The sequence below is a fragment of the Tamandua tetradactyla genome, chromosome 1 (assembly GCF_023851605.1).
Source record: "Tamandua tetradactyla isolate mTamTet1 chromosome 1, mTamTet1.pri, whole genome shotgun sequence".
Taxonomy (NCBI): Eukaryota; Metazoa; Chordata; class Mammalia; order Pilosa; family Myrmecophagidae; genus Tamandua; species Tamandua tetradactyla.
The window spans coordinates 13,213,401-13,241,207 of record NC_135327.1 but is presented as its reverse complement, the minus strand read 5'-3'; the positions used below and the strand labels follow the sequence as shown (position 1 = coordinate 13,241,207).

General features: G+C 40.8%; 1 protein-coding gene across 2 annotated transcripts in view; it reads left to right on the top strand.

Moving 5' to 3' along the window:
- Window positions 1–23,971, top strand: part of ACTR5 (actin related protein 5) — a 42,633-nt gene extending 18,662 nt beyond the window's left edge. Inside the window, exons 8-10 of one of the 2 annotated variants that reach the window (XR_013179281.1) lie at window positions 33–165; window positions 19,434–21,775; window positions 23,513–23,964. Coding sequence is in view for 1 of the 2 variants with exons in the window: in XM_077168726.1 (XP_077024841.1) it covers window positions 33–165; window positions 19,434–19,691 (391 nt within the window). In the remaining variant the exon portion in view is untranslated. Of the gene's footprint in view, window positions 1–32; window positions 166–19,433 lie in introns of both variants that reach the window. The other variant, XM_077168726.1, reaches the window with a different exon arrangement.
- The last annotated feature ends 3,836 nt before the right edge of the window (window positions 23,972–27,807 follow it).

The window sequence follows — 27,807 nt, the reverse complement described above, 5'->3', positions numbered from 1 at the left end:
GGACTACCCAGAAGGAACCGTTTCTCTCCTAGGTATCCAAAGGACGTTCAGGAGATGCTGGTTCAGAACGTTTTCCTCACTGGAGGGAACATGATGTATCCTGGGGTGAAAGCCAGGATTGAGAAGGAGCTGCTGGAGATGAGGCCCTTCCAGTCTGCTTTTCAGGTACTGATTGCTCAGATAATAGACTGTTTGGAAAAATAGCATTTATTGTTTGTTTTCTGCTTGCAAGATTAAAGTAAATGAGGAAATTAATTTGTGATCCCATCACCCAAAGATATCCATTGTTTATGTTTTTGGTGGCTTTTCCTCTTACATCTATGTCTAATTTGTTTTCGTGGCTTTTCTCTTAAGCCTATGTCTGATTTTTTTAATTTTTTTTTTTAGTTTTTTTTAATAAAACCAATCAACATACAATATGAGCATTTCTTTTTATCACATAATTGTATATTCCTCATCCTGATCATTTCTTAGAACATTTGCATCAATTCAGAAAAAGAAATAAAAAGAAAGCAGAAAAAAAATTCCTACGTACCATACCCTTTACCCGTCTTACTCATTGATCACTAGCATTTCAATCTACTAAATTTATTTTGACATTTTTTCCCTCTATTTATTGATTTTTAATCCATATGTTTTACTCATCTGTCCATAAGGTAGATAAAAGAAGCATCAGACACAAGGTTTTCACAGTCACACAGTCACATTGCAAAAGCTATATCCTTATACAATCATCTTCAAGAAACATGGCTACTGGAACACAGCTCTACATTTTCGGGCACTTCCCTCCAGCCTCTCTGTTACACCTTAACTAAAAAGGTGATAGCTATTTAATGTGAGAATAACCTCCGGGATAACCTCTCGACTCTGTTTGGAATCTCTCAGCCATTGACATTTTATTTTACTTCATTTCTCTCTTTCCCCTTTCGGTCGAGAAGATTTTCTTAGTCCCTTGGTGCTGAGTCCCAGCTCATTCTAGGATTTCTGTCCCACGTTGTCCTCTGTCTCATTTTTAAAACAGAATTTGACTAGTGTTTTATATCCTTTTTTTTTTTAATTGGAAAAGGAAAGCATGCACATAATAGAATTCCTAGTACAAAAGAGTGTACATTGAACATAAGTCCTTTCCCACACCCAGTCCCTTGTCCTTGAGGCAAAGCTGTTCTTTCACAGATTTTCTTCATATACAATAATCTGAATTTTCCTAACATATCATGAGCATTTACCCATGTTACCATTCTTCTAAAATACTGGTTTTTTTAATGACTGTATGGTCAGAAAATACGATCTGAGCTACCACCATGGACCAGGCCCAGGATGCTGAGATGAACTCAGTACAGCCTCAGCTGCAAAAAACTCACTGCCTGAAGGGGCAGCAGCTAAGTAAAGGGCCACGTTAACCCAGGGCATGGTGGGAACAAGTCCTGTCAGTCTTGGAGTTCAGAGAAAGCTCCGTGGAACCGAGTCTTGTAAGAATGATTGGGTGTTTACCATCTAGACAGGGTGGGGAGGGATGGGATGGTGAGGGCATTTCAGACAGGGGGACTAGCATGAGCAAAGGCTTTGTGTCAGAGGCTTGTTTAGGGCATAAGGAGTAGGTGAGCATATGGCTGCTAAAGAAGAGTTGGGGAGGTGAGAGAGGAGATGAGACTGGAGAGGTCAGCAGGGCCCAGGTGATGAAGAGCTTGTGTGTCCTGCTAAGAAGCTGGGCCTTGGCCCTCTCTACTGTGTGATGTAGTCATTCAGGGTGCCGTTTCTAAGTCAGACCTGGGCTTTGTTCCTAACTCCATCACCACCGTTACTGCATTTTGCTAAGCTGTTTCCTTACCAGTAAGAAGGGCTTCGCATAGCACCTGTTACCAGGACTCAGTGGGCTTGTGCACGTGAAGTGCTCAGCACAGGGCCTGGCACCTACTGACACTCAGCCCTAGCTATATTATCTTACTAGGTAGTGGGGAGTCATGTGATCTGATTTGCATTTTAGGAAGATAATTTTGTTAATGCTGCTATATATTGGGAGAAAGATTGAAAGTGGCAATTAGGAGGCAACTCCCCATCCTTCAGGGTGAAGTCCTCTCACTCCTCAGCACCACCACAGTTTATGAGGGCTCCTGTGATCTGACCTTGAATAGCTCCCCAGCCTTCTGTCTTATCACTGCCTCTTCCATACTCCAACGTAGGAAACTACTGTTAGTCCCCCAAGATATGCCATGTGTTCTTGCCTTGGGGCTTTTGCACATGCAGGTTCTCTGCCTAGAGTATTCGTCCTAGCTTATTCCGATTCTCTCATGGCTGGCTTAGATGTCACTTCCTCCAGAAAGCCTTCCCTGTCGTTATCTGTATTCCTTAATAGACCCACTTTGGTTAAGGCAGGGACAGTGCTGTCTTATGAATAGTTGTACTCCAAGCCCTTGGCACAGTGTTTGTCATGTGGTAGTCCCGCAGGAAGTATGAAGGCAATAGCAAAGGGAGAGAAGAGGAGGGAGTTGATGTAAGAGAGGTTAAGGAAGTAAAATTGTCAAACTTGCTAGTAGATTGCATTTAGGCAGAGAATTAGGATTTAAGACTTAAATTCCCAAGTTCTAGATTGGACACTGATTTGATAAATATGACATTCAGTCAGCTAGGAAATACGGGAGGAGAAGAACGGGCTTGAGGGGGATAGTAATGAATTCCATTTCCAGGGTTGGTTGAGTTGAAGTTGCAGTTGAAGTTGCAGTGGGAGTAGGACCCCGGGAAGAGAGGACACACAGACAGCTTGATAAATTGCAGGAGAAAGGTAGAAGGGTAGATTCAGACCCCTAGCATAAAGGTGCTAGTGGGCACTTTGGGAGAATGGGTGAAGTCAAAGTTAAACCCTGAATAGCACCAGTTTTTAAGGGCAGTTGGAGGGTGAAGGCATCTGTGAAGAGGCCTAGGAAGGAGGCAGTGGAAAAGGCTAGAGAACAGGAGGGGGTAGCAGCACTGAAATGAAGAGGGTTAAGTTAGATTTATACAGGCGCAGGTGCATGGCAGGGTTAACTTGTGAAGAAATCATTGAGAGAAAATCTTTTATGATTTTCAGGAACCATTTCTAGATAATTCCAAAAGTCTTTCCTGGGAATTACTTAGTGAGCATAGGTTGTAAGAAGACTGCCATCAGATCCCAGCGTCGTGTCTGTTAGTCATTGTGGTCTCACATGGTATGGTCTCAACTTCCATCTCTCACTTTCTGTCACATACTGATCATCTAAGGCCCTACATGATCTTTAGGAGGTAGAGATTCCCACGATGTATTCAACTCTTACTCAGGTATTTTTATTTTTTTAATACAGTGTCTGTTGCTTTTTCTTAAATGGCAAAATATTTATCATTCAAATATAAGACAATTTAGACAAGCCAAAAGGAAAACAGAAAAATGCTAGCCACTGTGTGAACACTGTTATATATATTCACACATACTTCCAGGTCATTGTGACACCTTTTCTATGTCAATAGGTACATTTTCCAAAACATCCCTTTTTATGACTGTATAGTATTCCATTGTTAAATATGTTTTGATACATTTTTAATTAGTAATATGATAGCTCCTTAACCCTGTGCCAGGCAGTATACACCTATTTTCCCACTGACTCCTCTTAGCCAGAGTGAGTGGCTCGTGTTAATTTTGTTTGTGGAAGAATTATTCCCAGAAGAAAGTCAGGTCCATTTTGGGAAGTCACTTGCCTGATTGGTGAGCCCAGGCAGACTTCTTGCACTTTGATCTCCTTCATTTTCTTCCATCTGTGCATGCTAATTCCACTTTGTGCCACTTAACCTCAACTTTGGAAAGTTCTGAAGCCACCATTCCAACCTGGAACTCCTAGGGTTAGTGGGAGTAGGGAAGTAAGAGGAAGATGGGAAGTCAGGTGACTCCAGAAAACCAGGAGGCCGGTTGGAGCTACAGGGTGTTACCCCGAATGGTCAGGTAAGTCCAGTTGAGCATCAGTCTCAAACCAATAATGTCCAGCTTCCCGTTGAAAATGAGCCTGCCTACATCAGAAAGAACACCCCAAGTCTTCCATCTCTGCTGTCATTTTTTCTGAACTCTTCTGCTCCCATGGCCAGAACCACCTCACATCAGCCTCTGCTTCCCTTTGCTTCGTGGAGAGAGAGCAGGGCCACAACGGCCTTTCCTCCGGGTGCGTGCCCAGCCTCTGCCCGGCAGCATAGCAGTCCGGGGGCTGAGAGGGCCAGGCCTTGTGTTCTTAAAATACCTGACAACTGTTCATTCTGTGAGGCCATTTCCGATGTACTCTGATTATTCTTTTTTAAACACTCTCTACTCTTCTCATCTCCCTGTCCCCTGGTAATCCCTAATCTGCTTTCTGTCTCTTTGAATTTGCTATTTCTAGTTCTCTCTTATAAGTGATATCATACTTTTTATCTTTATGTATCTTCCTTATTTCACTGCACATAATGTTTTCATGTTTCTTCCATATTGCTGCATGTCTCATAACTTCATTTTGTCTTATGGATGAATAATATTCCAGTGTGTACAACATTTTGTTTATCCATTAAATCGTTGATAGATTTGGTTGATTGTACCTTTTAGCTACTTGTAATAATACTACTGCTATAAACATTGATTTTAAGTGTTTGTGACCCTGTTTTCACTCTCTAGTTGTATATCTAGAAATGGTATTGCTGAGTCAAATGGTAATTCTATATTTAGCTTTTTGAGGTACTGCCATATTGCTTTCTACAGAGGCTGCATCATTTTACATTCTCACCAATAATGCATTAGAGTTCCAAATAGTCTTCATCTTCTCTAACACTTATTTTCCATTTAAAAAAACATAGTAGCCATCCTTGTGGGTGTCAGGTGGTATCCAGGGTTTTAGCTTCCCTGATGGCTGATGATGTTAAGCATCTTTTCATGTGTTTATTTACCATCTGTATAATGTCTCTGGAGAAATGCCTATTCAAGTCCTTTGCACATTTTTTAAATTGGGTTGTCTTTCTGTTGTGTTGTAATAGTTTTTTATATACTCTGGATAGTAAACCTTTATCCAGTATATGGTTTGAAACTATTTTCTCTCACTCTGTAGATTGTCTTTTAACTTTTAATAATTTCCTTTGTTGCAAAAATATTTTAGTTTTAATGAAATCAAATTTAGTTGTTTGTTTTGTTGCTCATGCTTTTGGTATTGTATCAGATAGTCCAATGTGGAAACCCAGGTCATGAAGATTTGCCCCTGTGTTATCTTCTACAAGTTTTAGAGTTTTAGCTCTTACATTCAGGTCCTTGAACCATTTTGAGTTGATTTTTGTGTATGGTATGAGGGTAGGGGTCTACCTTTATTCCCCTGCATCTGGGTATCCAGTTTTCCCAGCACCATTTGTTGATGAGACTTTAACCTCCCCATTGCATGTACTTAGCACCGTTGTCAAAATCAGTTGGCCACAGAGATGTGGGTCTATTTCTGGACTTTCTGTTTTGTTCCACTCATCAATTTGTGTGTCTTTGTGTCAGAACTACACTGTTTTACTTACTGTTACTTTATAATACACTTTGAAATTGGGAAATGTGAGTCCTCCCTGTTCTTCTTTTTCAAGATTCTTTAAGCTATTTGGTACCCCTTGGAGTTCCATAAAAATTTGAGGATCAGTTTTTCCATTTTTTCCATTTCTGCACAAAATGCTGCTGGAATTTTAATAGGGATTGCATTGATTGCCTTGGGTAATATTGACATGTTAACTCTTCAAACAGTGTGAACATAGGTTGTCTTGCCTATGTCTTCTTTAATTTCTTTCAGTACTGTTTTGTAGTTTTCATATACAAGTCTTTTATACCTTTAGTCAAATTTATTCCTAGATAATTGATTATTTTAGATGCTATTGTAAATGAAATTGTTTTCTTAATTTCCTCTTCGGGTTACTCTTTGCTATTTTATAGAAATTTTTTTATTTATTTATTTATTGTTCTTGTACCCTGACATTTTGCTGAATTAATATATTAGCTCTAATATTTTTTTTTGTTTATGTATCCCTTTGGGTTTTCTATATAAGGGTATATTGTCTACAAATAGAGATAGTTTTACTTCTTCCTTTCCAGTTTGGATACGTTTTATTTGTTTTTCTTGTCTGATTGCTCTAGTAAGAACTTCTAGTACAGTGTTGAAAATCAGTGGTGAAAGAGGGCATCCCTTGTCTCATTCCTGATCTTAGGGGAAAAGCTTTAAGTCTTTCACCATTGAATATGTTTTTAGCTGTGGGTTTTTCTTAATTGGCCTTTATCATGTTGAGAGAATTCCCTTTTACTCCTATTTTTCTAAGTCCCTTTATCAAGACAGGGTGCTGAATTTTGTTGAATGCCTTTTCTGCATCTATAAGGTAATCATGTTTTTTCTGTAGTGTATTACATTGATTGATTTTCATTTGTTGAACTACCCTTGCATTCCTGGGATGAATCCCACTTGGTCAGAGTGTATAATCTTTTTAATATGCCGCATTGGATTCAATTTGCTAGTATTTTGTTAAGGATTTTTGTATCTGTATTGATAAGGAAAATTGGTATATAATTTTCTTTTCTTGTGATGTCTTTATCAGAGTTTGGTATCGAAATAATGCTGGCCTCATAGAATAAATTAGGAAGTGTTCCTTCCTCTTTTTTTTTAATATTGATACATCTTAACATACAAACATTTCATACATGGTGAACAGTCAGTGGCTCACAATATCATCACATAGTTGTGTATTCATCACTATGATCTTTTCTTTTTGAGCATTTATATCACTCCAGAAATAGAAATAAAAAAGAAAAAACTCATACATACCGTACCCTTTGCCCCTCCCTCTCACTGACCACAAGTATTTCCATCTACCAAATTTATTTTAGCCTTTTTCCCTCTATTTATTTTTTGTCCATATTTTTACTCATCTGTCCATACTCTAGCTAAAAGGACCATCAGACACAAGGTTTTCACAGTCACACAGTCACACGTTATAAAAGCTATGTCATAATACAATCTTCAAGAAACAAGGCTACTGGAACACAGCTCTACAGTTTCAGGTACTGCCCTCTAGCCACTTCAATATACCGTAAACTAAAAAGGAGATGCCTATATAATGTATAAGAATAACTTCCAGGATAACCTCTAGACTCCATTTGAAATCTCTCAGCCACTGATACTTTATTTTGTCTCATTTCTCTCTTCCCCCTTTTGGTCAAGGAGATTTTCTCAGTCCCTTGATTCTGGGTCCAGGCTCATCCCAGGATATCTGTCTCACGTTGCTAGGGAGATTCACAACCCCTGGGAGTCATGTCCCACATAGTTGGGGAAGGCAGTGGGTTCACTTGCTGTGTCGGCTTAGAGAGAGAGGCCCACAACTGAACAACAAAAGAAATTCTCTGGGGGTGACTCTCAGGCCTAATTTTAAATAGGCTTAGCCTATCCTTTGCAGGAATAAGTTTCATAGGGGCGAACTCCAAGATCGAGGGCTTGGCCTATTGATTTGATTGACCCCACTGCTTGTGAAAATGTCAGAAATTCTCCAGATGGGGAAGTTGAATATTTCCCCTTTTCCCCCCATTCCCCCAAGGGGACTTTGCAAATACTTCTTTATTCACTGTCCAGATCACTCTGAAATTTATTGGGGCATCACATTAATCTGGGCAAATCAACAAAATCTCTTGTCCTCTTTAAGATTCCATGAACTTATGGTGTTCAATTAAACTGACTGTACAAGTTGAATTAGGAAATGCACTACCCAAAATATAAATTTTGTACCCAATATACATCTCTCCCTTCAGCCTCACACAGAAGAGAAGTTTTAAAATATGGACGATATCATCCTTTATCCGGTCTTCTCACATACCTTAGTCCTATCCAGATCAGCTTCACTCATAGCTTTACTCGATGTCTGATTGCTTTTTCAGCTTTATAAGTGTCTGTATGTGGTACTGCTGACTGTCATAGCTTCAGAGCTCTAACTCTGTCTCAGGTGTCACATAAATATCCAGAGTTTCTGGGAAAGACTGTGTTGTATTCAAACAGCTCAGTAGTCTCAGAATTTAGAATTAACAGTTAAACTTCCTGAATGTCTGTCACTACTGTAAGAGGTTACAATCTAGTACTCTTTACAATAAGTCCCAACCTGATACCCCATGCTCTAGACTTTAGTTCACTGAATTTTTATATTATAGTGAGTCCATATGATTGAGGCATGATAATATTTGTCTTTTTAGTTCCTGACATTTCATTCAACACACAGCTCTTAAGGTTCATTCATCTAGTTGCATGCCTCACAGCTTCATTCCTTCTTTTGGCTGCTCAGTAGCCCATTGTATGTGGAGACCGTGTGTTCTCCCTTCCATTCCTTAGTCGTTGTACCTTTAGACCACCTTCATTCATTGTGGATCACAAACACTGCCACCAGAAACACCAGTGTGCAAATGTCCATTCCTGTCCCCACACTCAGTTCTTCCAGGTATATACTGAGCAACGGGGTTTCAGGATCATGTGGCAAACCCACCCCTCGCCACCTGTGGAACCATCACACTGTCCTCCAAGGGGCTGCAGTGAATAAGTACATCTTTCTCCACATTTTCTCTAGCATTTGTTTCTCTTTGTTCATTTTTAAATGGTTTTATTCACACATCATACAATCCAGCTTAAATGTGTAGACATGCCTTCGCCACCATACTGTATCTGAAAACATTTCCTTTTCTTCTACAAAGAATCCATACCCCTTTCCCAATATTTAGTTTTGGCATAATGCCTCCGTTGCATTCAGCAGAAGCATATTACAATGTTACTGTTGACTGTAGACCTTAGCTTACATTGATTGTACTTTTTTCCCATATACCATCTATTTTCAAAACCCTACAATACTGAAATTCCTCTGTTCTTCTTCATGCAAAAACATTTTTTTAAGTTGTAAATTCAGTCACCATCATTGTATACTTTAGGCATTCCTAAATTATACCATGTCAGTCTTTATCCGCTGTCTTTCCTTCTGGTTTCATATGTGCCCCCAGCCCTTCTCCCTGTCATACATTCAGCTTCATTCAATGTACTTATATTATTTTGCTACAATCAGGTCGTATTGTGCTATCCATTTCCGAATTTTTACAGTCAGTCCTGTTGCACAATCTGTATTCCTTCAGCACAAATTACCCGATCTCTACCCTGTTTCTATCTCCTGGTAACCTGTGTTCTTATTGGTTTCCCTTGTATGTGATGGATTGCTTTTCTCTTGCTGCTTTCAAGATCCTGTCTTTCTCTTTGACCTCTGACATTCTGATTAGTAAGTGTCTTGGAGAACGTCTATTTGGATCTATTCTCTTTGGGGTATGCTGCACTTCTTGGATCTGTAATTTTAAGTCTTTCATAAGAGTTGGGAAATTTTCAGTGATAATTTTTTCCGTTAGTTTTTCTCCTCCTTTTCCCTTCTCATCTCCTTCCGGGACACCCACAACACATATATTTGTGCGCTTCATATTATCATTTAATTCCCTGAGTCCCTGCTCATATTTTTCCATTTTTTTCCCTATAGTTTCTGTTTCTTGTCGGATTTCAGATGTTCCATCCTCCAGTTCAATAATCCTATCCTCTGTCTCTCGAAATCTACCGTTGTAGGATTCCATTGTTTTTTTCATCTCTTCTACTGTGCCTTTCATTCCCATAAGTTCTGTGATTTGTTTTTCAGACTTTCCATTTCTTCTTTTTGTTCATTCCTTGCCTTCTTCATATCCTCCCTCAATTCATTGATTGGGTTTTTGATGAGGTTTTCCATGTCTGTTCATATATTGTGAATTAATTGTTTCAGCTCCTGTATCTCATTTGAATGGTTGGTTTGTTCCTTTGACTGGGCCATATCTTCAATTTTCCTGGTGTGATTTGTTATTTTTTTCTGGCATCTAGACATTTAATTACCTTAATTAGTTTATTCTGGAGATTGCTTTCACTACTCTTACCTAGGGTTTTCTTGCTGGATGAATTTGTTGTCTATCTGTTCTTTGACATTCAGTTCAGCTTTTTCTGGATCTCTAGCTTAGGTTTTGTTTAACATAGGAGAATTTTTCAGTTATTGTTTTCTTGTTTCTTGCCCTGCTTGTATGGTACCTTTTCCCCCCCACCCTTAGGAGGGTCTACTTAGGTATTATAGACTCCAGCCAGTTTTCCCAGACTAAACTGGCCTCCTATCAGGGGGAGGAAGTCACCTGCTTTGGTTTTCCCTGAGGGTGAGACCCAGCAGGTTAAAAGCCTTTCCTGTGAAGTCTCTGGGCTCTTTTTTTCTTATCCTGCCCAGTATGTGATGCTTGTCTGCCTGCAGGTCCCACCAGCATAAGATGATGCGGTACCTTTAACTTTGGCAGATTCTCCCTGCTGGGGGTGTGGTGGAGACGGTGGAGACGGAGGAGAGGTTGTAGGCTGGTTTTAGTGGCTTCAAATTGCCAAGCCCTGGGGTCTGAATTCCTTGAGGGAGAGATTCCACCTGAGTTGGGCTTCACCCCTCCCCTGGGGAAGGCACAGGCCGGAGAGAAGCCCTGAAAACAGCCTGTTTCTGCCTATGCCTGGGGCAGTTGCAACCCGAGAAGTCCTGCCGCTGAATCCAGAAGCAGCCAAGCCTCCGTAGAAACACAGCCACAAAACCCTCCGTTTCCTCCCCTTTTCTCTTTTTCCATTAGCCCAATGAGCGATCTCCGCCTTGACCAGGTTCACCTGAGCTGGGGGCTTATTTTTAGTGGTCAGAATTTGTTAATTAATTCCACAATTGGTGTTTGGTTGGTCTCAGCCCCTGCTGCTGGTAAAGTCTCTTTCCTTTCCCTCTGGGAAGCAGCCTGTGGGGGAAGGGTGCCGGCCGCCGTGGCTTGGGGAACTCACGGTTCTGTGGGGGCTCGCAGCCGGTCCAGCTGGTCCAGACTGGGGTACACTGTGTGTCTGATCACTGATGTGGCTCCGGGAGCTGTTCTGTACTGTTTCTGGTTATTTAGTAGTTGTTTTGGAGGACGAACTAAAACATGCACATTGCTAAGCCGCCATCTTGGCTACACACCTCCATAACCTGTGTTCTTAACATAAGTTCTCCATGTTCTCTCAATGTCAGTTCATATAAGTGAGACCATACAGTATTTGTCCGTTTGTTTCTGGTTTATTTCACTGAGCATGATGTCCTTAAGGTCCATCCATGTTGTTACATGCTTCATGACTGTATTCAGTCTTACAGCTGTGTAATTAATATTCCATTGTATGTATCTACCACAGCTTGCTTAGCCACTCATCCATTGATGGACATTTTGGCTGTTTCCGTCTCTTGGCAATTGTAAATAATGATGCTATAAACATTGGTGTGCAAATGTCCATTTGCATTTTTTCCATTTTTCTTGCCATTTGTTCTTTTGAATGTTCAAGTGTCCTGTCTTCCAATTTGTGTATTCTTTTTTAAAAGTCTTGAAGTCTACTGTATGAGTCTCTAACATATTTTTTTCTTCTTTTTTTGGCATGGGCAAGTTCTGGAAATCGAACCCGTGTCTCTGGCATGGCAGGCGAGAATTCTGCCACTGAGCCACCGTTGCACCGCTCTCTAATATACTTTTAATTTGGTCTACAGTATCGTTCATCTCTGTGCTATCTGATATTTCTCTCTTCTTTCATATTCTTCTTTATGCTTCTCCAGTGTTTTCTTGTTATCCTGTATGTCATTATAAACAACCTTAATTAGTTGTTCTAAATTCTGTGTGCCCTTGCATAATTTAATATGATCATTTAGCTGAGCCATATCTGCCTGGATCATCACATGCTTTATGATCTTCTCTTGTAGATATGACATTTTAATCTTAATAAGGTTATTTTGTAGGTTTATTTCCTTCCCTTGTGTAAGATTTTGAATCTACTTGTATTAACTTTGGAGATCCCCTTTTGGATTTGGTTTGCCTTCCTTCCTCTTGAAACCATGTCCCTAATCTCAGGGGATGGATTGCAGTTCTACTTAGAGCTTTATTTGAGAGTTTGTCAGATGGGCAGTTTGTCATACTACAGTTTGTGCTTCTCTCCAGCAGATGATGTTCTTGAGTCTTCTTGACCCCTTTTGCCCACCTATCCCGACTGCAGGTACAGTGTTTAGTGGCTGGTCACTGCACTCAGCTCAGCCCACCTCCTGACCCCACCCTTCTTGCCACACACACTTGTGTTCTCCTCGCTTCTGTGGGAGAAGAGGGGTGGTATCAGGACCCAAGCAAAGTGTCTTTCACTGGTTGGTTGTTGGACCGGCACCATTCTACCGTCTCTCCCTCCTCCCTGTGGAAATGCCCCCCAGTCTTTATCAAAAAAATGAGGTGCCCACAGCAGTGGGGTAGACACTAAACTTTGATTAAATGGAGTCTGTGCATGAGAAATGCACATCTGTTATCTTCCAAGTTTGCCATGGGAACTCCCGTGATGAAGCCAAAGGGAAAGTCTTCCTGAGCCAGCTGCGGGGGAGGCAGAGTTGTGACTGAGTGTATTCGCCCTGATCTCTCTGACCCAGTTTATCTGTTTTTTCTCTGAAGGCTCTCTTTAGAGTAGAAAACCCTGTATAATCACTCACCCTGGAACCACTGTCCTTGGTCCTTTTTCTATCTCATCTCTTGTTGTATGGCCCCAGGGTGAACTCAGCCTCTTCTTTTCCACCATCTTGCCAGAAGTTCTTGAGATCTTTTCTTCTTTTTTTAGTATCAGCATTGATAGCTATAAAGTTCCTCCTGAGCTCTGCTTTTACTGCATTCCATAAGTTTTGGTATGCTGTTTCTTTGTTTGCATTTGTCTCTAAGCATTTTCTTATTTCCCTTTTGATCTCTTCATTAGTTATTGGTTAAGAGTGTGCTGTTTAATTTCCTCATATTTGAAACTTTTTCAGGTTTTCCTTCTGGTACTGATTTCCACCTTCATTTCATTATGGTCAGAGAGGTTATTTTTTATGCTTTAAATAATTTAAAATTTATTTAGACTTCTTTTGTGTCATAACATATAGTCTGTCCTAGAGAGTCATGTCTGTGTGGACTTGAAAAGAATGTGTAGTCTACCGTTGTTGGGGGAAGTGTGCTTCGGGTATCACGTGGATCTAATTGGTAGATGGTGTTGTTCAGGCCCTCTCTTGCCTTATTGATCTTCTTTTCAGATATTCTATCCACTATTGAATGTGGTGTATTGAAATCTCCAACTATTATTGTAGAATTGTCTGTTTCTCCCAATTCTGTCAATGTTTACTTCATATATTTTGGTACTTTGCTGTTAGGTGCATGTATGTCTCTAATTTTAAAATATTTTTGAATTAATCTTTTATTGATATATATAATGTCCTTTGTCTCTTGTAGCAGTATCTGTCTTGAAGTGTGTATTCTGTGATATTAATATGGCCATCCCCATTTTCTCTTGATTACTATTTGCATGAAATATTTTTTCATCCATTTACATTCAGCCTATTTATATCTGTTGATCTAATATGGCTTTCTTTTAAACAGCAGTTGGTCATGTTTCTTTATCTTTTCTGCCAGACTTTGACTTTTGCTTGGAAAGTTTAATCCTTTTACATTTAAGAAAATTACTGATGGGGCAAAATTTAATTCTTCCATTTTGCTAATTTTTAGTAGGTCTTCTACCATCTTGTTCCGCTTTCCTTCCATTACTGCCCTTCCACTTCCTTTAGATTGTCTTTTATAATCAGCTATTTTGAATCATCCCTTTCTTTGTGTAGATCTTTTAGATGTTTTCTTTATGGTTACCATGGGTATGGTACTAAATCTATCATTAGTTTGTGTTAATTCCAACTTGACTGCAAGAACTTACATATAAACACCTCTACCGTTATCCCTCCATCCCTCTATTTTATGTTGTTCTTGTCAAAGATTACTTCTTTATGCACTGTTTATGCATTTAAGCATCAACAAAGTTTATGCTTATTTTTCTGTATTAAATTTTAAGCCTTCTAAGAAGTAAAAGACAATATTACACATGAAAAATTAAATAATTCTGGCTTTTTAATTTATTATCATTATTGAGATATTGTTTATAGTGTCTTTCTTTCAACACGAAGCATTCCTTTAGCATTGCCTGTAGGGCAGGTCTAGTGGTAATGAACTCAGTTTTTGCTTGTCTGGAAATATCTATCATTTTTTGAAGGACAACTTTGCTTGGTATATTATTCTCTAGTAACTGGTTGTCTCTTTCCATGCTTTAAATATGTCCTCCCACTGCCTTCTAGCCCCCATGGTGTCTATTGAGAAATCAGATGTTAATATCACTAAGGGTTCCTTGTACATGTCATGTCACTCCTCTCTGCTGTTTCTAAGATGCTGTCTTTGTCCTTGGCCCTGGGTAGTTTGATCCTAATGTTTCTTGGTGTGGATCTTTTTTGGGTTCATCATGGTTGGCATTAATATTGACTATCTTGGGTTTATATATCATATCTTTTATCACGTTTGGGGAATTTCTTGCCATTTATTTATAAATTTATTTATTCCATTTATTTTTTCAAATATTTTTTGTGGCACTTGATCTTTCTCTTTCTGGAACCCCTGTGATGCGTCACTGATGCGCTTGATGGTGTCCCAGAGGCTCATCAAGATCTTCTTTTGTTTTTCATTCTTTTTACTTTCTGTTCTTCAGCCTGGACAATTTCAATTGTTTTGTCTGCTTTGTATTTTTGTTTTTTTAATTTTTTTTTGTATAGTATAACATATATACAAAGCAAAGAAATAAAAAAGCAGTAGTTTTCAAAGCATTCTTTTTTTTCCAATTTATTTATTTATTAATTAAAAAAATTAAGAACAAACAAACAAACATTAACATATTCTGTTCTACATATTTAAAGCACTCTTCAACTGTAGTTACAGGACAGAACCCAGAGTTTGTCATGTCTACCATACCATCCTCTCAGATTTTTCCTTCTAGCTGCTCCAGAATATAGGAGGGTAGAGGGCTTAAATGTTTTTTTATCATCATAATCAACATTTTTTTCCTTCTTTTTTTGTGAAAAATAACATATATACAAAAAAGCTATAAATTTCAAAGCACAACACCATAATTAGTTGTAGAACATATTTCAGAGTTTGACATGGGTTACAATTGCACAATTTTAGGTTTTTACTTCTAGCTGCTCTGAAATATTGGAGACTAAAAGAGATACTGATACTTTATTAATTACATTTCTTTTCCTCCTTTTGGTCAGGATGGGATTGTTGATCCCGGTCTGGATTCATCCCTGGGAGTCCTCTCCCACGTTGCCAGGGAGACTTTTACCCCTGGATGTCATTCATGTCCCACTTAATGGGGAGGGCAGTGATTTCACTTGCAGAGTTGGGCTTAGAGAGACTGAGGCCACATCTGAGCAACAACAGCGGTCCTCCAGAAGTAACTCTTAGGTATGCCTATAGTAGTCTAAGCTTTTCTGCTACCTACATAAGCTTCACAAGAGTAAGCCTCATGATCGAGGGCGTGGCCTATTGATTTTGACACAGTATCGGGATTTCCTGATGATAAGGTTTAATACTTCTGTATTTTTCTCTGATCCCTCAGGGGACTTTGCCAATACTTTTTTTTTTTTTTTCTTCAGATGCAGCTTCATTCTGCCAATACTTTTTTATTATCTGCTTAATATAGTCTAGGATGTATCCAGACATTACAGTAATCTATACAGGATTAAAGGACCTCTTTCTTAGTCTGTGTTTCCAGTTGTTCAAATGAGCTATGTAGATAGGTTGAATTAGATTATGCACTACAGAAAATTACAGTTCCAGACCAAATTGAACTTTTCTTCCATTGATCTCAAAGAGTATGTGTGGTTCTAAAATACAGACACTGTCTTCCTCACCCCTATGTTCTGAATTACTTTAACCCCAACCTGTTTGGCTTCGTTTTTCTCTCTAAATATCAGGTTATATATATAAAACAGCCTGTCAGAATCCAGAAAAAATAATCACCACTCCGGGCTTAATGTTTCTGCTCCAAAAGCTTACATCTAGGGCCCTGTTTTCTTATAAGCATTTTCTAAATGTGACCTTACCATTTTTGTTCTTTTGTTCCTGGCTTATTTTGTCTCACCGGATGTCCCATGTGTTCATTCACATTGTTGCATGCCTCACAACTTTGTTCCTTTTTGTAGCACAACAACATTTGTTCATAAGTATAAACCATCATTTGCCAGTCTACTTTTCTGTCAGTGCATCCTTCAGCCGCCTGCATTCATCGGGCATCATATAGAAGGCCCAAGCTCCACAGTCCATCAACATTCTCAATTTTAGATAATTTCATTGTTCCCAAGAGAAAAAGAAACAATAAACACACCCTCGCCAAATAGGAAATCTAAACCTCTTCTTGACTCTTGTCCCTTCCCCCATTATTAATCTCTGCTGTTGCGGTGTTGGTGTTGATGCTTTCCTTTTGAACATAGCTCTCATAACATGCAATAGCGGTTTTCCCTCTGTACCTGGACTTAAATATTCTTTATACAAGAATCATATCATTGAAGTAATTCTTGTGAGAACTAATTCATATTTTTAGTGTTAAATCAGTGGGATGCGTAGGTCTGTACAACTCCTTTCAATCTTATTCATCTTCAACATGGTAATATTACTTACAGACCGACTAGAGAACCACCTTTAGTCCTATCTTTTCCCTTACATTGAAGTTCAACCTCATTAGCTAACAGTTTACTCATCTCTAGCTTCTGTGTGTCTCTAAGTACCCCATATTCTGTATTATAAGTCTTTAATCTCTGTGATAGCCACTATTTTTCTATTTATTCTTTCAAATTCCTCTTTATGCTCTTCTACTGTCTTCATGATCTCCTTTGTGTCATTTGCTATCCCACTTATTTTATTAAGTAGAGTTGTACGAACATCTTTGATTAGTTGTTCTACCGTCTGTGTCTCCTCTGTTGTTTTAATTTGGTCATTAGGCAGGGCTATATCTGTCTGCATTGTGATATGCTTAGTCATCTTCTACTGTCTTTGTGGCATGTAATATCTTTTTTTTTTATTAATTAACGAAAAAAAGAAATTAACCCAACATTTAGAAATCATACCATTCTACATATGCAATCAGTAATTCTTAACATCATCACATAGATGCATGATCATCGTTTCTTAGTACATTTGCATCGGTTTAGAAGAACTAGCAACACAACAGAAAAAGATATAGAATGTTAACATAGAGAAAAAAATAAAAGTAATAATAATAGTAAAAAAAAAAAAAAGACAAACAACCAACCAGACAGACAAAAACAAAAATAAAACAAAACAAAACAAAAAAACAAAAACCTATAGCTCAGATGCAGCTTCATTCAGTGTTTTAACATGATTACTTTACAATTAGGTATTATTGTGCTGTCCATTTTTGAGTTTTTGTATCTAGTCCTGTTGCACAGTCTGTATCCCTTCAGCTCCAATTACCCATTATCTTACCCTGTTTCTAACTCCTGCTGGACTCTGTTACCAATGACATATTCCAAGTTTATTCTCGAATGTCGGTTCACATCAGTGGGACCATACAGTATTTGTCCTTTAGTTTTTGGCTAGACTCACTCAGCATAATGTTCTCTAGGTCCATCCATGTTACTACATGCTTCATAAGTTTATCCTGTCTTAAAGCTGCATAATATTCCATCGTATGTATATACCACAGTTTGTTTAGCCACTTGTCTGTTGATGGACATTTTGGCTGTTTCCATCTCTTTGCAATTGTAAATAACGCTGCTATAAACATTGGTGTGCAAATGTCTGTTTGTGTCTTTGTCCTTAAGTCCTTTGAGTAGATACCCAGCAATGGTATTGCTGGGTTGTATGGCAATTCTATATTCAGCTTTTTGAGGAACCGCCAAACTGCCTTCCACAGTGGTTGCACCATTTGACATTCCCACCAACAGTGGATAAGTGTGCCTCTTTCTCCGCATCCTCTCCAGCACTTGTCATTTTCTGTTTTGTTGATAATAGCCATTCTGGTGGGTGTGAGATGATATCTCATTGTGGTTTTGATTTGCATTTCTCTAATGGCCAGGGACATTGAGCATCTCTTCATGTGCCTTTTGGCCATTTGTATTTCCTCTTCTGATAGATGTCTGTTCAAGTCTTTTTCCCATTTTGTAATTGGGTTGGCTGTCTTTTTGTTGTTGAGTTGAACATGTAATATCTTGATTGATTTACTTTGGGAGTTGATTTCTTTCAGTAGTCTAAGGTGTTGTGTTTGCAGGATTGTTGGACAGCAGGGAGCAGGACACGGGGTGGGGCACTCAGTACAGTGATTTGTTTCAAGACAGATACAGGCGCAGGTTGGGGATGTTATGCTTATGCTTGTGAATGTGGGCGCCCAGCAGCCAGGGAGGATGTAGCTGTGCGGGTGCACTGGTCTGGGGGGCGTAACCCTTGTGTGCCCTAGTCTAAGGCACAGGGCCCTTTGTGTGCATGTGTAGAGCTGTAGTAGCAGGTTGGTGTAATGCCTTCATGGTTTGGGGCCAGATGTCACCCGGCTGTGCAGGTTGGCACTTTATCAGAGCTGGGAAGTGAGGCTGAGGACCGTGTGCTTGCATGGTTCTAGGACTGCTGTAAAGTGAGATTCCCAGAGCTGTATGACGTAATTGGGGGCCCATGAGCATGTGTAGGCCTGGGAGTACCATAAAGGAATGCGGATGTGCAGAGCTTGGGAGGGGGCGCTGCGGATTGAAGCTGTGCAGCGCTTTGGGCAGGGGTAGCCTAGGTATGAAGGTCAGTGCCTGCAGCCTTCATGCGCTGGCCACAGCCTGCAGGAAACAGGGAAGGGGAGGTAGTGCTTTGGAGGGGTGCAGGAGAGGTGGGGTGGATTGTATGTGGGGTGGGGATGTGGGGCAGGTATGTGCAGTAGGGGCTGGTGAGGTGGGTGTGTCTGGAACATGAGGAATGGGAGTGGGTGACAGGGGTCAGCTGCGTGGGGTGTAGGGTGAGCCACCGGTCACGGGGCTGTGCTGGTGAGAGTAACGTGACCTGGCTTTCTTTCTAGTTCTGGGCTCTCGTCCGTGCACTCCTGAGGGCCCACACCTCCATGCCAGGCTCCAGCTTTCTGCCTCTCAGTTCCTCAGCCTCTCCAACCAGGGCTGCGACATGTAGTGCAGGAGGCTCTCTCAGGTCAGGTGCACTCCTGAATCGCCACCTCAGTTGCCGTCCTGTCTTCTTACTTTTTGGTGGAGTAGGGCTAAGCTTGAGCTACTCTATTCGGCCATCTTCCCGAAGACTCCTGCTTTGTATTTTTGTGTACTCTCTTGGGTTATGGAGAATCCAGAACATTTCAGCTCAGTGGGGTGCAGAGATTGTTCTGAACTATCTTGGAATTAATTGGGCCCTTCATGTGTATTTCCGAGGATAAAATGTAGGGTTGGGTAGCTGGGCCTGTTGGACTACCCTTGATGAGACTGGAGCCCCGGTGAGAGGCATCTTTTTGCTGACGGTTCTCTTCATGTTTCAGGTTCAGCTGGCCTCTAACCCTGTGCTGGATGCCTGGTATGGTGCTCGTGACTGGGCCTTAGACTACCTTGATGATGATAAAGTTTGGATCACCAGGAAAGAATATGAAGAAAAAGGAGGAGAGTACCTGAAGGAGCACTGTGCTTCCAACATCTACGTCCCAATCCACCTGCCAAAACAAGCTTCTCGGTCCTCAGATACTCAGGCACCTGGCAAAGGCTTGGGGGCCAGTGGTGGTGGTGCTGGTGAACAGGCATAGCAGAGGGGCTGCCTCTAAAGAGACAACCCTGTACAGAGTGCCCTTGGGCCATGTTGGCCAGTGGGACATGAGAATGACTGCTAGGTGTATCTGGCGTGAGTCTGGTGGTAACATTTGGCTGTGAAATGGATTTCTCTTGGGGAGAAGAGTTAAGGGACACTGGGAGTTACCCCCTTAGAATTGTGTTAATATTGGGGCTTCTAGAATGAAGAAGCTTATAGCTGCCTTGTGGTGTCTTGTAGAATCTTGGATGAACTGTGGACCAGCTTCCAGTGGTTTTCTATACCAGTAAACGAAGACACAATAGAGGAAAGATGCATACAAAATGCACAAGACTTATTTCTTACTGTATTTTCAAACCTTATTTGTTTTTTAAAAAAATCTGTTAAAATTTATATTGTCACTGAAGATATTTTATTCTAAATCTGTTCACAAATTGTGTGAATGCCCAGCAGAGGGAGGTCTTTTCTTGTATATAAAAAGGTAATGTTTTTGTGATAGAAGCAGCCACCCTTGTAATCTAAGGAGCTGGAAATATTCCCCTTCTCCTATTGTTTTCTCTTAAAAATAAGATAAAATGGCCCGAGAAGGTAACCAACTTGTACAAAGTATTACTCTCTGTAGAGACCTGCAACTTGCATTCATATTTTCTTTCCTGGAAACTTTCACTGTAGAAGATCTTACTGCAGTTCTAAAAATTTCTGTCCCTCTGAGTTTCTTGGCTGCTTCACTTTATCAGATTTTTTTTTTTTGAAGAAAAAAATAGACTGGACAAAGTTAATCATGTAGGCTTTTCAGTTTTGCCATAACCTCACATTCTGAGTACGCTCAGAGCTTGATGTTAAATGGACAAATAACCCTTTGCTTTTATAGAAATTGCTGTTGAGAATTTTAACTCTCAAACACCCAAGAATTGAGTCCAGAACGCCCCTAGGCTGTCAGCATGTCATAGAATTCCCACATTTAAAGCACTATGAACCCTCTAAGCCCACCTCTGGTAAGGCCACCTCAGAACCCATTTGCTTATAACATCTAAAATCTTCCAGGAAGATGGCAGAGTAGGGTAGGCTGGGTTCACCCCCTGCTCCATAGAACAAGATAGGGGATGGGGTAAAAATGAACAGGACTGGAGTCTCAGGGTGAGTGATAGCAGAGGGTTTCACTATTTCATTGGGAGGACAGGAGCAGGGAGATTGGGATAGGGAGAGCAGGGTGGTCCTAATCAGCTGTGACTCCCACTACAGATGGGTGGCGGCACCCAGGGGAGTGCGGATCTGAGGAAACTGACTGTCCCACCACTCTAGTCTGCCCCAGCTGTTAGCTGGGGAAACCTCCCTCCGCAGCTTTGAAGCTGGCAGTGTCCATGGGGAGCCCAGAGGCATGCCTCATCATCCACTGCAAAAAGCCACATCCTGGGGTACTGGGAGCCATTGCCCAGCAGAGTGCGGTGATTAGTCATCCTTCCAGGTGCGGTGAACAGTGGATCCACCAGGCACCGGGCTGTGCAGCCACCTGCTCCACCAGGCCCTGTAATCAGCTTCCCCACTGCGCATGCCATCTTCCCAGTCAGCTGCTGTGGTTGGGGAGCGCAGGCATGAGGGGAGGAGGTGACTCAAGGAGCGCCACCTGCCAGGAAGAAGCAGTAAATTCAGTCTGGTAAACTCCCTATCTGCTTAGGTTTTATTTTTTTAATATATTTTTTATATGTTTTTAAATTATTTTTTTTATTTTTAAAATTTTCTCTTCCTTCTGTGCGCATTAGTCTGAGTTCATCCCACGTATATCTTGGGATGTCTCCTGAGTTTGGTACCTACTCCTGATGTGATTTTTTAATAAATATTTTTACTTTATTATATTATTACTATTATTAGTGTGCATGGGCCGCAAATCAAGCCCTGGTCTCCTGTGTGGCGGGTGGGCATTCTGCCACGGAACTACCCCACACACCCCTTCCTAGCTTTTAATAGACCTCAAGTAGAATCATACCCCCTATGTGAGATCTGTGCTTTGATTTGGCAGGGAATTACTGACAAACTGAGTGCAAAAGGAAACCAACACAAAACCAAGTAAATACAAAACTTCAGGTGAGTGAAGGAAACCAACTTGCGAAATAACCCTATTAAGATAATCAAATGTTCTGAACACAACAGAAAATCACTAAGCACATGAAGATCCAGGCAGAAATTGCCCAGCCAAACGATAAAATCAAAACACCAGAGGGGACTCACAATACAGAACTACTCAAGGATATTTATAAAGGATGACAGGAAGATACTCAAAGAGCATAAGGAATTCAAAAGAAACATGGCAGATCTCATGGAGGTGAAAAATGCAGTAGACTAAATTAGAAATAAACTAGATATAGGTATTTATATTTTTTAAAATTGTGCTTATGGTAATTTCTTTTTCTCTATTAGTAAAGAGAAAGTAATTAAAAAAAGAAATATACTAGAGACACACAATAGCAGGTTCAAAGAAGCAGAAAGAATAAGTGAGCTAGAAGACAAAATTGAACTAGAGTGTATAAAAGAGCATACGGCAAGAAAGATGGAAAAAAAATGGAACTGAATCTTAGGGAAATGATAGACAACAAGAGGCATGCACAAATGTAAGAAATCACTGGTGTCTTAGAAGGAGAAGAGAAGAGAAGAGTAAAGGGCTGGGAAGTTTAGTTGAAGATATAACTAGGGAAAACTTCCCAGCTCTTATGAAAGACTTAAGAATGCAAATTAAAGAGGCCCAAGAAACCTCAAATCCAACTAGGTCTACTCCAAGGTACATACTAATGAAATTGTCAAATGTTGATGAGAAACAGAAGTCCTGGAGGCAGTGTGAGAAAGGCAATCAACATATAAGGGAAAACAAGGCTGAGTTCAGTCTACTCAGCAGGCACTGTGGAGTCAAGAAGGCAGTGGTATGATAGATCCTGAATGAGAAGGGCTTCCAGCCAAAAATTCTTTATCCAGCCAAACTGATGTTTAAAATTGAGGGAGAAATTAAAATCTTCAAATACAAAGACTGAGAGAACTAGTCAGCAGGAGACCTGCTCTGCAAGAAATAATAATGGCAGTCCTGTCAGCCTTCGTACCCATGACCATGGAATGTCTCTCCATTCATTTCTTTTAGCAGTGCTTTGTAGTTTTCTGTGTATGAATCCTGATATCCTGGTTAGGCTTATTCCTAGATACCTGATTTTTTTTATAACTATTTTTGAATGGAATTGTTCCTTAATTGTCTCCTCAGTTAAGTCATTGCTTGTGTATAGAAACATTACTGATTTTTGTACATTAACCTTGTATCACATCACTTTGCTGAATTTATTCATTAGCTCAAGAAGCATTGTCATAGATTTCTCAGGATTTTCGAAGTACAGGGTCATGTCATATGCAAATAATGAAAGTTTTCTTTCTTTCTTATTTGGATGCCTTTTATTTCTTTCTCCTGCCTGATCAGTCTAGCTAGTACAGTGTTGAATAATAATGGTGACAATGGGCATCCCTATCTTGTTCCCGATTTTAAGGGATATGCTTTCAGTCTCTCACTGTTAAGTATAATGCTGGCTATGGGTTTTTCATATATGCCTGTGCTGGTTTGAAAGGATGAATGTACCCTAGAAAAACCATGCTTTAATTCTAATCCTGCTTTGTAAAGGCAGTCGTTTCTTCTAAACCCTATTCAGTATATTGTATGTTTGAAACTAATTAGATTATCTCCCTGGAGATGTGAGTCGATCAAGAGTAGTTGTGAAACTGGATTAGGTGGTGACATGTCACCACCCATTCTAGGTTGCTTTTGATCACTTTACTGGAATCCTATAACAGGGAGATTCAGAGAGAGCTTCGAAGAACGACGGAACCATGAGAAGGCCACACCGCAGAACCAAGGAGCAGAGAATCCGCCGGCCAGCTACTTTTGAAGATGAAGAAGGAAAACGCCTCCCAGGGAGTTGGAGAGAAAGCTAGCAGATGATGCTGTGTTCACCATGTACCCTTCCAGCCAAGAGAGAAACCCTGACCGTGTTTGCCATGTGCCTTTCCAGATGAGAGAGAAACCCTGAACTTCACTGCCCTTTTTTGAGTCAAAGTATCTTTCCCTGGATGCCTTAAATTGGACATTTCTATAGACTTGCTTTAATTGGGACATTCTGTCTGCCTTAGAACTGTAAACTAGCAACTTATTAAATCCCCCTTTTAAAAGCCATTCCATTTCTGGTACATTGCATTCCAGCAGCTAGCAAACTAGAACAGTGCTGTTTATGATACTGAGGAAATTTCCTTCAATTCCTACCTTTTGAAGTGTTTTTATCATGAAGGTATGCTGAATTTTGTTAAATGCTTTTTCAGCAATCAATATGATCATGTACTTTTTCTTAAACTTTATACCTAAAGCACAACCAGCAAAAGAAAGAACAGAAAAATGGGAACTCCTTAAGATCAAGAGCTTCTGTGCCTCAAAGGACTTTGAAAAGGTGAAGAGGCAGCCAACTCAATGGGAGAAAATATTTGGAAACCACTGATACATAGCATTCTGGCAGCTTGCAAACTAGACCACTTGGTCATAGGGCAAGAGTTTTCTGGAGAAAACTCCAAACTTTCTCCACACCCTCTCCTGTTTTCTGTTTGTTTAATAGCAGTCATTCTTATAGGTATGAGGTGATATCTCACTGTCTTCATTTGCATTTTCCTTATAATGTAAATGAGCATCTCTTCGTGTGCTTTTTATACTCCTCCGAAAACTGTCTAAACATATCCTCTGCCCATTTTATAATTGGGTTGTCTCTTTTGTCATTGAGCTGTATAATGTGTTTATGTATGTAGGATATCAAGCCTTTAACCAATATGTGGTTTCCAAATATTTTCTCCCATTGAGTTGGCTGCCTCTTCACCTTTTTGACAAAGTCCTTTGACTGTCAGCTGCAGCAGACAGGCCAGCACTTAACCCAACCAGACAAACAGTACCAACACTTGGCCAAGTTCACACATGAACCTGACCATGACAGTCAACCCCTTGCCAACTTGGCAGCTATATATATCACCTTAAACCATACCTAATTTCTAAATAAAAACACTAAAACACATTTTTTTTTCTTTCACCTAACAATATTCAACTGTCCTGCATATAACTGGAAACACATTAACTCTTTCCAGAATAGGGTGCAAGTCCTTGGGTAATATTCATTCTTAAACTTGATATCTTACAACTTCAATAGTATAACATGAACAAAACAGCATTACAGTCCTCATTTCTGTAACTGATCATGGGGTCAAAGTTCACATTTATCATTACCTTCTTCCACTACCCATTCCATGTTCCCTTTACCCTCAGCAAGCACTTCAGCTGGCCGTGGTTCTTTGCCTGGTGGGGTGACCCAAACTTTCATTCCTGAAGTTTCAGAGCCATTGGTAGTCCTGCCTGGATTGGGTTGTTGCAGTTTTCCATTGATTTTAATCTCAGGGCATGGTAGTACTAAAAGACGCCCTAGGGAATCTCCTATATTCCAAGAAAACTCTCCTTTATCTCCATTATGTAGTTGCAGTCCTACTTCCCCCTGATAGTCAGGGTCACTCACCCCAGACAATAATGTAATCCCCTTCTTGGCTTGTTGATCCAGTGGCATAAGTAGCCCAAAGTGACCAGGAGGCAGTCTTGGATTCCAGTTCAATTGAATCATTGATGTCTCTCCTGGTGGAAGCACTCCCTGTTTTGAAACTAAAACCTGTAGACCAGCAGGGCTCAGGGTTGCGGGGACAGGAAGCAAAAATTTTCCTAGTGGATCACTAGTGGTAATAGTGATTGGTACCACTCCCATTTCCACCCCTTGGTTCCCGGACCCATGGATCCTGGCTATGGGAGAACAGCACCATAGAGCAGATGCTGATTCAGAGCATATACAGCTTCCTGGAGAACATTACCCCAGCCTTTCAAGGTATTGCCCCCTAGTTGGTACCGTAATTGAGTTTTCAAAAGGCCATTCCACCATTCTATCAGTCCAGCTGCTTCTGGATGATGGGGAACATGGTAAGACCAGAGAATTCCATAAGCATGGGTCCATTCCCACACTTCATTTGCTGTGAAGTGTGTTCCTTGATCAGAAGCAATGCTATGTGGAATAACATGATAATGGATAAGGCATTCTGTAAGCCCATGGATGGTAGTTTTGGCAGAAGCATCACGTGCAGGGAAAGCAAACCCATATCCAGAGTATATGTCTACTCCAGTTAGAACAAATTGCTGCGCCTTCTATGAAGGGACTGGTCCAATGTCATCAACCTGCCACCAAGTAGCTGGCTGGTCACCTTGGAGAATGGTGCCATATTGGGGGTTGTAATGCTGCAGATGTCCACTTTTGGGTGGTACCTGCATATCATGCTGTCCCATCTGTAAACCGGGTTTTCTCTTCCTCAGTCAATTCACTGTAAGGAACTCCCCAAGAGGCCATAGCTCTGGTCTGGGAAAGAGAAGGTAATGTGGCAGGAATGGAGACCATGGGCATTTGGGCCACTTCTTCATGTAACTTACTTGTGCCTTCAGGACCTACTCTGACCCTATCTCGTATTTACCATTTCCATTTTACAATAGAGTGCTGCTGCACATGCCCGACTTTATGGCTTAGTGGGTCAGACAATACCCAGCTCATGATAGGCAACTCACGTCTCATGGTAACTTGGTGGCCCATTGTTAAGTGTTCAGTTTCTACTAAGGCCCAGTAGCAGGCCAAAAGCTGTTTCTCAAAAGGAGAGTAATTATCTGCAGCAAATGACAAAACTTTGCTCCAAAATCCTAAGGGACTGCATTGTGAGTCTCCTATAGGGGCCTGCCAAAGGCTTCAGACAGCATCTCTGTTTGCCACTGACACTTCCAGCACCATTGGATCTGCTGGATCATACAGCCTGTGGTAGTTGGATTCAGTTATCAATTTGGCCAGGTGAAGGCACCTAGTTCTGTTGCTGCGGACATGAGCCAATGGTGCGGGAACCTCATCTGTTGTTGATTACATCTGCAGTCGGCTAGGAGGTGAGACTGCTGCAATGAATGATGTTTGACTTTATTGGCTGGTGCTTAAATGAGAGAGCTCAACATAGCACAGCCCAAGCAGCTTAGCATACCTCATCTCAGCACTCGCAGCTCAGCCCAGGCCTTTGGACATGCAAAAAGAAATCCCCCAGGGGAAAGTTGTTGGAACCCACAGGCCTGGAGAGAAGGCCAGCAGAGATCTCCCCGTGCCTTACCACGTAAGAAAGAACCTCAGTGAAAATTTAGCTGCCTTTCCTCTGAAGAACTAACAAAATAAATCCCCTTTTATTAAAAGCAAATCTGTCTCTGGTGTGTTGCATTCCTGCAGCTAGCAAACTAGAACATGGCCCAAGTGATAGAGCAGCTTGTACAGCAGCCTGGACCTTTCGCAGAGCCTCCTCTTGTTCAGGTCCCCACTCAAAATTTGCAGCTTTTCTGGTCACTCGATAAATGGGCCAGAGTAGCACACCCAAGTGAGGAGTATGTTTTCGCCAAAATCCAAAGAGACCAACTAGGTGTTGTGCCTCTCTTTTGGTTGTAGGAGTGGCCAGATGCAGCAACTTATCCTTCTCCTTAGAAGGGATGTCTCAACATGCCTCACACCACTGGACACCTAGAAATTTCACTGAGGTGGAAGGCCCCTGTATTTTTGTTGTATTTATCTCCCATCCTCTGACACGCAAATGCCTTACCAGTAAGTCTAGAGGAGTTGGTACTTCTTGCTCACTAGGTCCAATCAACATGATATAATCAATATAATGGACCAGTGTGATGTCTTGTGGGAGGGATAAAAAATCAAGGTCTCTGCGGACAATATTATGACATAGGACTGGAGAGTTGATATACCCCTGAGGTAGGACAGTGAAAGTATATTGTTGACCTTGCCAGCTGAAAGAAACTGTTTCTGGTTGTACTTACTAATAACTATTGAGAAAAAAGCATTTGCCAGATCAATAGCTGCATATCAGGTACCAGGGGATGTATTGCTTTGTTCAAGCAATGATACCACATCTGGAACATCAGCTGCAATTAGAGTTACCACCTGGTTGAGCTTATGGTAATCCACTGTCATCCTCCAAGACCTATCTGTTTTCTGCACAGG